General features: G+C 44.5%; 1 protein-coding gene and 1 long non-coding RNA gene across 2 annotated transcripts; both read left to right on the forward strand.

Annotated features, from left to right (window-relative positions):
- Positions 1–7,240: 7,240 nt before the first annotated feature.
- LOC136519986 (uncharacterized) lies at positions 7,241–12,585 on the forward strand. The gene is made up of 3 exons (XR_010775096.1): positions 7,241–7,551; positions 9,382–9,536; positions 12,124–12,585. It is a non-coding gene; the product is annotated as an uncharacterized lncRNA (long non-coding RNA).
- LOC136519984 (uncharacterized) lies at positions 8,529–9,165 on the forward strand. The gene has a single exon (XM_066513386.1). It carries the CDS (start codon positions 8,529–8,531, stop codon positions 8,859–8,861), a length of 333 nt encoding a protein of 110 aa, XP_066369483.1. The 3' UTR covers positions 8,862–9,165.
- Positions 12,586–12,866: the final 281 nt, after the last annotated feature.

Consider the following 12,866-nt stretch of genomic DNA (forward strand, 5'->3'; position numbering starts at 1 on the left):
CGACCTCCCTAAGTTCCATTAGACATAATAGAATCCATCTCACTCCTTACTGCTTCCTTCCACAAGTCAGCATCAGGAGAAGAATATGCCTCTCTAATGGTGGTTGGTATGTCTTCCACAAGGTACACTAAATAGTCATCACCAAAGGATTTTGCAACCCTCTGTCTCTTGCTCTTTCGAGTGACTATAGTGTCATCTTCCTCAGGGATGTGCACATGAGAATCTTCAGCATGATCTGTTGGAATAGACAGTTCATGTTCATGGGGAATTATAGTCTCATGACTTGTTTCACTAGGTGTATTCTTCATTGGAAATTCATTCTAAAGAATGTAGCGTCTCTAGATTCCATGATTGTATCAACATACATATCAGGAACTTCAGATTTTATAATTAAGAACCTATAACCAACGCTGTGAAATGCATAACCAAGGAAAATACAATCAACAGTTTTAGGCCCAAGTTTACGCTTTTTGTTGATTGGCACGTTTACTTTAGCCAAGCAACCCCAAGTGCGCAAATATGAGAGATTTAATCTTCTCTTTTCCCATTCCTCAAATGGTGTGATCTCTTTATTCTTTGTTGGAACTCTGTTCAGGACATGACATGCTGTCAAAATCGCCTCACCCCACCATTCCTTGGATAATCCCGCTGTACTCAACATGGCATTCACTAACTCTGTTAGAGTGCGGTTTTTCCTTTCAAGCAATCCCATTGGATTGTGGTGAGAATGGCGGTGTCCTCTCATGAACAATACCATGTTCCACACAAAACTCATCGAAGACATTAGAGAAATATTCTCCACCTCTATCGGACCTTAACCGCTTTATTTTCCTCTCAAGTTGGTTCTCAACTTCAGCTTTATAGGTCTTAAAATAATTAAACGCTTCATCTTTTGTTTTTAAGAGATACACATAGCAAAACCTGGTGGAGTCATCTATAAACAGTGATGAAGTATCTTTTATTGCCTTTAGTCAAAATTCCATTCATTTTGCACAAATCAGAATGGACAAGTTCTAGAGGTGCTAAATTCCTCGCCTCAGCAGGCCTTGTGAGGCTTGCGGGGTTGTTTTGATTCAACACATACATGGCACTTAGACTTTTTGACCAAATTGAATTTAGGAATTAAATTTAGATTTGCTAACCGCATAAGACAGCCAAAACTTGCATGACAGAAACGTGAATGCCATAAATCCGACTCATCAGAAATATTAACACAATTCACCATTTTATTACACACATCATGCATTGATAAGCGGAACAAGCCTCCGCAATCATATCCTTTACCAACGAAGGAACCATGTTTCGACACAACACATTTATTCGACTCTAGAACAATTTTGTAGCCATCTCGACATAGCATAGACGCACTAACAAGATTCTTCTTGATGGAGGGCACATGCTGCACGCTCTTCAATGGCACCGTCTTTCCCGAAGTAAACTTCAGAATGACCGTACCAACACCAAGAACATGAGCACGCGACCCATTTCCCATCAACAAGGCGCCAGACCTCTCGACCTGGTAGGAAGAAAACAGAGAAACATCAGCACACACATGAATATTTGCACCACTATCCATCCACCACTCAGGTGAATTACATACTGAAAGAACAAATGGTAAAGAATTACCATACCCAGTTGCTCCTTCTCCAGTATCAGTAGTGACAACATTTGCTGATTTCTTTTCCTGCTTGAACTTGCGCTCAGGACACTCACTTGCCCAGTGCTGTTCACTGCCACAAACAAAGCAGCCTCCATCTCTCTTGTTGTTGTTCTTCTTTTTAAACTGTGCTGTTTGAACAGGCTTAGTTGTGTTCTCTTGCTTGTTCTGGTTTTTCTTCTTTTTATACTTGCGGAATCCAGAGTTTCTCTTCTGTACCACATTAGCAGTAGAGGTCTCAACACTCTTTCCATTGTCTTTTGCTCTCGCTCTCTCCTCAACATCAAGAGTACCAATGAGCTCTTCAACATTGAACTCCTGTCTCTTATGTTTGAGTGAGGTAGCAAAGTCCTTCCAAGAAGGTGGTAACTTGGCGATTATACCGCCAGCCACAAACTTGTCAGGTAAGACACATGGAAAGAGCTCAAGTTCCTTAGCTAGTGCCTGAATCTCATGAGCCTGTTCCACTACAGATCGGTTCTCAACCATCTTGTAGTCATACAGCTGCTCCATGAGATACAGCTCGCTACCAGCATCGGTAACTCCAAACTTTCCCACAAGTGCATCCCACAGCTCTTTCCCTGTAGGAAGGATGATATAGCTTTTCTGGAATTTTGGATCAAGTGCGCTAATCACTGCACCTCGAAAGAGGTTGTCATCAGCCTTAAACTTAGCCTCATCCTCAGGAGGCAAGTTAGCAGGTTTGCCATCAGAGATGTGATAACATGACATTGCAGTGAGCCACAATTCCATCTTAGCTTTCCAAACCAAGAAGTTTTACCATCAAAAGGATCAGGCTTTAACACAGCAGCAAAACCTCTGATAGAAAAATGCCTATAATTAGGTTTTTGGATTGTTAGATTAATAGGCAATTTCCATGTCATTTTAATTCCATAATTTAACAGCATGATGATGACATGTAAAGAAATATTAATCATTGAAATCATGATATCGATTATCTCCATGGTGAAAATACATGCTAGATCATGTATCATGTGAAACATATAAAAAACAGAAACATGTGAACTTGATTCATAAATCATAACAGAGAGAAACTGGCATGATATACATCTCAGATTTTCAACAAGCATAAGGCTACATATGAAGCAACATGACTGTAACGATAAAGCACATATATGGAGCATATATTTGACAGAAACAAACTGGTAAAACTGAACATAGGGAACAAACTGAGAGAGGATGAAACGATCATACCCTCCCGTCCGTGATTCCGAAGTCGACATGCTGTAGGAGAATCCGAAGAGAATACCTCGACGAAGAAGACGCCGGTGATCGGGAAGAAGACGAAGACTCTTGGGCAGTCGTGTAGACGCTCCCCAAAAACCTAATTGCCGATCCCCCGTGCAAGGTCCCGAACGACAAGGGCTTCGGAAGGCACCTGCCCTCTCGCTCCTCCGTGCGCGCAGAGTTACGAGATGAGGAAAGCTATCGAACAACTGAACTAGTTTGAATGTGTTCTCTCTTTTTAACTGGAGTTGGAAGAATAGCCAGGGAAGCCGAGAAGCCACGGAGGCATGCGCCGGGAAGACCAAGAGACTCAGGGAGATCAAGCGTCAGGTCGTGTGGGTGCTAAAAATTAACACACCACACACCACGCCCGCCTGCCACGCCCGAGCCCGGCCCGGCCGGCGGCGGCGGCGGCGCGCGCGCGCGCGTGTGGCACGCCCTTGTCCGTTTCTCAACCTCTCAAATTAGAAGGATCCATTCCAATCATTTAAGTTGAGTCAACGTCCTTTTAACTTCCAATCCGGTACAAATAATAATACACACAATTACAAGCCATAGAGTTATTGATTTATTAGATATATAAATGGGCCTAGCCCATAATAAATCCAACACCGACTTCCACTTTCCAGGCCTATATGCGTACGTAACTACGTATGGGCTATGGACTATGGGGAAGAAGGAGTCCGATGGCCTGCCAAGTTTTATGGGCTGATGGGCTGATGGACTATATGTGTACTAAATTTGGTGGCCCTAGAAATTTGGAGGCCCAGAACAGGTGCACACTTTGCACCTGCTGATATACAGGGTTGCCCCTACAAATCGACGATTTGTAGCCACGCTTTGGTAAAAGCGGCGGGTCAAACCGCACCTACAAATGCCCATGAGCCACCCCTACAAAACCTATATGTAGTAGTGTCGTCTTGAGGCGCTTCTTCATCGCATGGACCTAGCTTTATCATGTTGTGCGCATGGGCAGTGAGCAGGCGGTGGTGATACCCACGTTTTAGTGTGCTTTATTATTATGTTGCTCGATAAGGATCTACATACGCATTATTTATTTTTCTTTGTTATTCCTGCCTTCCTGGGTACTTTGTCCGTCTCTCTCCAAGCTCGCTCTCCTCCGAAGAATGTATTATGTTCGCTGTGTAATAATGTATGTATATGTAAACTTTGCGTGAGTGATCAGGTTGTTGTGCGTGCATGTTAATTAATGTTAAACGGGCTGTGCCATTACCACTATAGTATATGTTGGGCCGGTGCTTCCTCACTCTACCAGGTCCCATAATTTTAAGGAACATAAGCCTCTGTTTCCGCGGCCCAATCAGTCCAGGCTAGGTGAGGCCCGGCCAGACGTTAGCAGGAGAACAGGCCTGTGTAACTTAAGGCCCATCCAAATTTGCCGAGCAGACAAGGCCCAACGAGCGTGAGACGCCCCCCCTCCCTATTGGCTGGCCAGTCACAACACTAGACATTTTCTGGCGGTGGACTGCCCTTCCCCTCCATCATATTCCACAGCAGCTTGTGTGCCCTCCTTTCTCTCTCTCTCTCTATATACAAACAAAACAAACGATTGGGAAAGACACAGACGGAGACACGGAGAGAGAGTGATGACTCAACTGATGAGAGAGAGGTCCTTGTACCCCTCTTGGACCTCGGAGTGGGCCCCACTAGGTGAAAAAGGTACGTTGGGTCCCGCTGTTTGCCATTTTCTCGTTGTTCATTGGGCACCCTCTTTTGAGGATTAATGTGAAAGGCCTTCGGTTAATAATATTAAGATATGCGTCGTGATCCTTTACATTGCACCTTTATTTTTGGCTCATCTATGCAAGGTGGAAACAACAAAAATCATTGCTCTAACTTCTCGGTAAGTGATGAATGAAATTGAAGTTAAGAAGCTTAATAAGGGGGTAGTAAGATCTTTTATCTTGTTTGCTAATTTATCCTAAACTTGCTAGAAATAATCTATTGTTTCATCTAGGGACAGAGGGAGTATCTAACTGTTATGAAGCTCATAACTACATATGGAGTATATGATTAGGATCACATGCAAATTGAAAGACAACAACATGTAAAGAGGCTGGAGATAGCTAGCTAGAAATATATTTGTGGATGTCCCGGGTAACTGGGTTTCACATTAATTATGTACTTGCAGGCAATCTTTTTTTTTTATTCAACTTGCAGGCAATCTTAGCAAGGTGAAAAATAGGCATCTTGATCATTAGTTGGTAGTAGTAAAAAAGATGATGATATGGTGTAAGCATCATAAGATGACGGCGGCCGTGTGACTGGGACTACTCCGGGAAAGCGTGAAAACCTTATCTGCTGCCGCTTGGACATGCTTTAGGACAAGGCCCAACGAGCGTGAGACGCCCGCCCCCTCCCTATTGGATTTGTTTTAGATAATATAAAGCTTTGTGAATTGTGAACGAGCGAGATAATTCCAGCTGAACTTTAGCGAAATTTGTATGCACTTATGTAGATGATGCAGAGGTCACGTTGGCCTCGAGGATGCCAACGGATCCGGATACATACAGGGAAACCAACTCTGATTACCAAAGCCGCCCCCTCCCTATTGGCTGGCCCACTAGACATTTATTGGCAGTGGACTGCCCTTCCCCTCCATCATATTCCACGGCAGTTGTGTGCCCTCCTTTTTTTCTCTCTCTCTCTACACTCTCTCGGCAGTTGTGTGCCCTCCTTTTTCTCTCTCTCTCTCTACACTCTCTCTCTCTCTACACTCTCTCGGCAGTTGTGTGCCCTCCTTTTTCTCTCTCTCTACACTCTCTCTCTCTCTACACAAACAAAACAAACGATTGCGAAAGACACACACGGGGACACGGAGAGAGATGAGAGAGAGTGATGACTCAACTGATGAGAGAGAGAGAGGTCCTTGTACACCCCACATGATTGCTTAGTTCAGCCCCAGGCTCCTTCCCATTATAAAAGAAGCCACGCATTCGGCAGCGCACACCCTCTTTTTAGGATTAATGTGAACCTTCAGTTAGATTAATGTGAACCTTCAGTTAATAATATTAAGATATGCGTCGTGATCCTTTAAATTGCACCTTTAATTTGCCTACTTTGCGCCACGCTACTTTGCGCACAAAGGGACATCCGCCGATACGCTCCTTCCTTTCGCTCTCATGGGCAGGGCAGACAGACGCGCTTTTAGGAATGTCCCTACTCCTACCAGCCTTGTACACACCTCATGGACGACATCGTTTTCTAGGACCCCACATGATTCCTACTTCACTGTTCGATCCGGTCCGCCGCGCACACTTCGCTGTTCGATCCGGTCCTTCCCATTATAAAAGAAGCGCACGCCCCTCTTCAGCCCCGCACACCCACCCACCACACACCCCTCTTCAGCCCCAGGCTCCAGCACCGTCCGCAGGCCCGCACGAATGGCCAACCAAGGAGAGTTGCTGCCTAATCGCGCCGTCGTCGTCCAAGCACAGGCAGGCCACCGCGACCACCTCCTCGACGCCGCACGCGCGCTGATGCTGCTAGGAGCAGCCGCCGCCGTCTCAACCTCAACCGACGCTGACGCCGCGTGGGTCTTCCTCGCTCTCGTCACCTGGATGCTGGGCGTGTGCCTCCTTTCTTTGGTGCCAGTGGCAGGTCGGTTCCCACAAGCTGATCGTTTGGCCGGCGCTGCCATTGCCAACGCCGGCGCCGTCATCAGGCGCTTCTTTATCCCATGGAACTAGCTTTATTATGTTGCATGCGCGCAAGTGAAGAGGCGGTGGTGGTACGTACGTGTACGTTCTTTATTATGTTGGTCAATAAGGATGGGATGATCTAGATACCCATTATTTACTTTCGTCGTTTCCCTTTCGAAGCATGTATGTTTGTTCGGGTACTAGTATTTTTTTTTTGAAACTTCGGGTATTAGTATTTGGTCAGCGTGACTGCGTCTGCGTGAGTGATCAAATTGCTGTTCCCTGTGCGTGTTAATGTTAAATGGGCTGTACCATATAGTGTGTATATATATATGTTGGGCCGGACGCTGGTGCTTTCTTCAGTCCAGCAGGTCCCATGATTTGAACATAGGCCTCAGTTTCGCCGGCCCGATCGATCAATCCAGACTGGGTGAGGTTCAGTCAGTCAGGCGTTAGCAGGAGAACAGGCCTGTGTGGAAATTAAAGTCCATCCTAGTTTGCGACCACGCCCCTCCCTATTTTTTTTTGGGGGAACACGCCCCTCCCTATTGGCTGGGCAGTCACTACACTATTCTGGCGTGGGGTGTTCAATCGTATTCCACAGCAGCGCTTGTTCTGGAGTAGTGTATATATACCTCCGTGTATATATACGCCCCTCCCTATGCGCTTGGTCACGAGCGAGCGAGATCTGCAAGATGGTTGGTCTATGCGAAATTATTTTCTAGCCGCCACGCCTTCTGTTGACGGCGACAGGCGACTTGATGATATTTAAACTCTGGTCCATGTTTCTGATCTAGTAATATAAGAGAGCGCTGGCTACCATTCATGTCCATGGCCACCACCCACCATGCTTCTCCTACCTAGCTAGCTCCGCTGGCCGATCCCCTCATCAGGTCAACACGCCGGCGGCCCGTGCTCTGCCGCCGCGCCGCCGTCCGCTATGATGATTCGTATCGTGATCATGCTCGGCATCTACATGTACATGTACGTCGCTCTTGTCTTTTGTTCGTTGCTGATGAGAAACTTATTCACTGTGTTGCAGCGTGTTCTTCTTTTTCCCATCCCCTCTTGGATTCTTTTTCGGGAGATTCTTTTTTCACCCCCTGGAATGAAACTTCACTATATTTTCACACGCTTTGCTACCTTTTATTTCATGTTTGCCTAATCCATGCAAGGTGTGTCACCTGTGCATGATGATATGCCTGCTACCTCTATATATGTATGAGAAGATGCGTGAGGGGTCCTCTAGAATTAAGCTCCGATCCGTCTATCTGGCCGTGCCTGCACGGCGTGCTGTTTATTCTACTTTGCATGCTTCGGTCTGAAAATATGCAGAGACTGATGGTTTGATGCATGTCGATCGTATAGGATCCATATACAGTTGTTCAGGAATTGATCTTTCAATTAATCTCATAAAAAAGAGGATGAAGAGGGAGAAGCATAGATAGACAGATCATAGCACAAATCATCACAAATACCGCGTGCATAAATCAGAATTAACTTCTGTTTTCCTTGCCATGCTAGCACAAGATGCGCAGATCTACTTGTTGGTCAACGGTAGGTGCGGCCGGTCGTGCTGAGGCTACACAGATGGGACATGGGAGGGAGAGGCTTTCAAAGTCGAAAGGTACAGCACACCTAGAAAGCCTGTGAACATCTTAAACAAAAAGAAGATGAAGGCCCGTGTAATATCTCAGGCCCATGACATTGCTCCAACTGTGGGGAAGGCGGGAAGCCCAAGCCCACGAACATGCCGTTCACGCCGCGGCCGGACCGGAGCCACCCCGCTGCCACTGCCAGGCGGCCAGGCAGCCAGGCCCCACCCCCAGCTCACTCCTCTACAAGAGGGGTCAGTGTACAAGTGAGAGGAACCGAAACCCTAGTAGGCCTAGAACCATCCACCCGACCCGAGGCGAAACCAGCCGTCGCCGCCGCGGCCGCAAAGCTACCTCGATCGATCGATGGAGATGCCGACGACGCTTGTGATCCGCGAAGAACCCCGCCCCGCCGCTGCTGGGGGCCAGCAGGGGGAGGCCTCAGTCGCGGCCCTGCGGGAGCTGCTCGAGCTTAAGGACGGCCGCATCCAGGCTTCGGCCTTCTTCTTCGCCTGGGGAGGCTCCGTGGTGCTCCACGGGACCGTGCTCAACCGTGCGGATAATCCGGAGCATGTCCTGGCTGGATACGGCCTGTTCGCCATAGGCGCGGCCCTTGGGTTCCTCACGCTCAGCGGCTCTGACCGCCTCGGGCGCGCTGCGGCTCGCGCCGAGGAAGTGCTCAAGGGATTCTTCCAGTAGGCGGTAGCTGACCGGCTACATCCGCAGCGAGATAAATCGACGATGCGTGTGTATTCCCCTCGATCTGTTGTGTTAATAGTTCTAGCGCTTGGGCTCACGAAGTGTATATGTACTTTTTGAGAATATGTGCTTTCGATATATGTTACAAGACATGATACTTGCATATATGGCATGCTGTCAGTTTCCGAGTGGCTAAATGATTGCAATTAAAGTTCTCCTTAGGGTTGTATTTCCAATATCCCTGTGAATATAATGCCCACAAATTGTCCCTTCATTGGACGTTCATGTGCACTCATGTCCTCAATTTTCATCAGATCTGAATATGTCCTGACTCCTGAGCTGAGAGAGAACCGGGGGAACGAGTAGTTAAGCTGTGATTGTTATACAAAATAATGCTGCCGGTCTTGCGTAAATTATCAATTTCTGTCCCTTTTTGATATTTTTTCTCATCCCAACAAAGAGATGGTTTTGATTTCTCTTGTTTTTTATGTCCCTACTAAAACAAACACTTGCTGTGCAGATGGTGGCACGCTAGACAGAGGGCGCATACTGGATTCAATGAGACCAGGGCTACAGGACATCAAAACAATTTTTGGACTAATCACTGATCAAGTGATCATAACCTCACAACAAACTGCATCGATTTGCATGCCTCTGCATCATCACACAATTAAGGTATATGGCCATGGATCCACATATGCGACTGGAGTCTAGACTCTAGAGACTGCTCGCAGGATGCTAGCCAGTAACCATTTCTAAACTATATATGGTAACAATTACCAATAGTAGCATCTAGCTACTTGTCAAGTTGCACCGCTATTTAGCTGCATATCAAGTAGTGTTACCGATTTAGCTGCAGTAACTTAGGAGTTTCAACTTGATGCATCATACTTTGACAGTGTTTTAATCATGAGTGACAACATATGATAAGTGAAGCATCCAGATGGTGCTGCTTAATTGTAAGTTATTTTCCTAGAGTAGTTCAGGATATGACACTTTAAAAACATAATATAGGATTCACGCTACTCATTGGCGTGGCACCCTGATCCATGTGTATGGAGTGGCAAATTAATTCCTGAAGGTGCCAGTCAGAGATGGCAAATAATGTGCATCAACATGTGTTAAAATATAATATATCATTCCTTAGCATGATCATAGAGTTAAAATCTATATTGTAGCATAGATGATTCCACCATTTATTTTCAGGCAGAGAAGTTTTGGCACAACTAAAAGTGAAATAATCTCAAATTTGGTGAAGTATATATGCTTTCAGTGCTAGATGTTGGGATATATATATAAGTCTACATATAGACGGGTGTGATAAGTAGACAAAGAACTGTGCATTCCTTGTGCTATGAGTTAGAACTACCGTTTTATTGTAATACAAAGTTTTGGTGTCTACTTCCCTCCTCCTTTTGGCCATTCTTCCAGTTGGGCGAGGCAATGAAAACAAATAAACGTATACAGCGAGGGTCCGAGGATGCAAAAGTGATGAATTGAATCGTTATGAACTTGATGGTGTTTATTATTGTGCAATCAATCTATTTTCAAGTGGTCAGATGAAGGGCATTGTTGCAAATTTGAGAAAAAATAAGTTAATAAATGTCTTATATATAGACCCCCTCTGATTCCAAATATTAAAAAGTTGAGTACACTGTTGCATGTAATTAAATATTGCACCCATCTGTTCGGGCATATTAGGAATCAAGAAACTCAATTATGCGTATTTAATGTACAAAAGTTGTACTGATACATTCATATTCAACAGATACACATTTATTTTGTTATAGTTGATGATGTATTATAGGAGACAAATTGATGGTCAAAGAATGAACTTAAGACTTTTTTAGTTCTATCATTCTCTTCAAAAAGACATAGGTAGTACCACGTATCAACCACTATTGTCTATTGTGCATAGTCAAATATCATTCATCAGGCAGCCTGATATGATTAATCAGAGTTTAGTTTATCATGCTTTTCATTATGTATTAGTGGCAAATACTTACTTTTAATTTACAATGATCTCGATGAGCATTCTTATTTTTACAAATTACAAATAATTAAATACCCACATACTAATTAATTAAAGAGATTGACAATAATTATCTTTTTTAGCAGAATAGTAGGATATGATCTTACTGCAAAAGTATATTAGAAAAGGCAATTTTTATATGACAGGAGGAAAAAGTTACTATATAAAGTTATATAGTTGTATATTTCCATGATTATATAGCTGCACTATAAGCTAGCTAGCTTTTTTTGAATGAACGGGCACAAGAAAGTGCCTATTTCATTGATATAGCAGAGAAAGGTACAACTATATTAGAGGATATCCGAGAGACTTTTTAAAACTCACACTCTAAATCATCATTTTGAGAGCCATTTGAATAAAAAAATTCTTTCTAATCTTTCAGCTCTTCGACAGCTTTTTTATATCTTGTGTACACTCTAAAGAGTTAACCTCGCTCTCCATCTTTGACTTGCGAGAAATCCTGAATAGATGAAGGCTATATTTGGATAACCAATTAAATAAGCTGTTGGAGAGTATTTTTTCACCAAAATCTCTATTCCTAACTATTATGAAGGATATAAAGAGTCTTTTAGAGTTGCTCTTAGAAAGGGCAAAAAAGAAACGAAAAGAGGTAGGGACAAAACCGAAAGCCAACAAAATTACTAAGGTTTTTTGCGCCCGTTTTACCGGTTGCCGCTTCCGTTTTATCTGTGCAAGAAGTGACAGAGGGCTTGATTCTCGCTTAGCAAAAACCCTTTGCGTTTCTCTCCTTCTAGATCTCCCAAATGATAATATGATAATTAAGGAGGGGGAGACTTCCTAAGCTAGCTTTTGCATTGCATGAATGTTGGATAATAACAAGTTCTTCCTAAAAGGCCAGCGTATGGTTTGGACTTGAATAGTGAAAACCACGTGTTATTTGGGTGATCCAGATACTTCAAGGTGTACAAGTTCATACTGCATGGTTAGACATTATATACACACACACACACACACACACACACACACACACACACACACACACACACACACACACTTTCTGGTACTAGAAGATGTTCATAATGGTTTGAGTGTTTGAGATTTAGCTTTCCCCTTCTTTCAAGGGAAAGGCATCATATATATATATAGAAGCTCAAACTCCATTGCATGTTTCCCTTCGTACATATTGATATATATGCACCATGCATATGACAGTGAGATTATGAGTTTGATCGACATGTTCCTGGTTTTGTCCACCTTTTGCATATGCAGGCTAATTAAAGGTGCCTTCGTTGAGATGTGGCCAAGGTAAAAACATGGCCTGAAGAAGAGTGGCAGCTCCCATATAGTATATGGGATCATATCGTCACAGCTTCCGTGATCGTTCTGATCCACGCCACCCCAAAGCACCCACCTGCTGATGCTTCCACAGGTAGCGGCCATCGTCGTGTTCCTGTGTGCCGTCTGCTTCATTTTTGCCACCATGTTAAGCAGATTGTGTGAGCAAGATAGGTCTTGTTCATATGCATGTCTCATCACCTCGAGAGTGGAACGCGGTCAAGTCATGGTACCACGTTCCCCCGTGCTGCCGAGCGCGTGCCTGTCGTGTTTGCGGCTTTTGCGCTGCACAATGCTCGAACGGTTTCAGCAGTTACATTAATTCATATGCACGATTGAACAAAAGGTGTGTTTCAGACATGTAATAATAATTCCAGGATATGTTCGACTGTTGAACTCCAGAGCTCTCCTGGCTCTTTTTGTTTGGTTGTTGCTAAGTTTTGAGACATCGGTCTCTGTTACTGCAAGTACGGACACGTTTATCTGGTAATTCGATTCAATCAATGTACATTTTGAGACCGACGATGCCCTCCTCCCCATTTCAGCTCGTCAATTGCATCCGTCTCAGCTTTCCCAGCCCAACAAGCTTAGGCTCGGCCGGGGTACGTACGGTGCTGCCCGTGCCCGGTAGAAGAAACGACATGGCATATTGGCATATATATACTAGACATTTTCTA

This window comes from Miscanthus floridulus, chromosome 18 (assembly GCF_019320115.1).
Source record: "Miscanthus floridulus cultivar M001 chromosome 18, ASM1932011v1, whole genome shotgun sequence".
Classification (NCBI taxonomy): Eukaryota; Viridiplantae; Streptophyta; class Magnoliopsida; order Poales; family Poaceae; genus Miscanthus; species Miscanthus floridulus.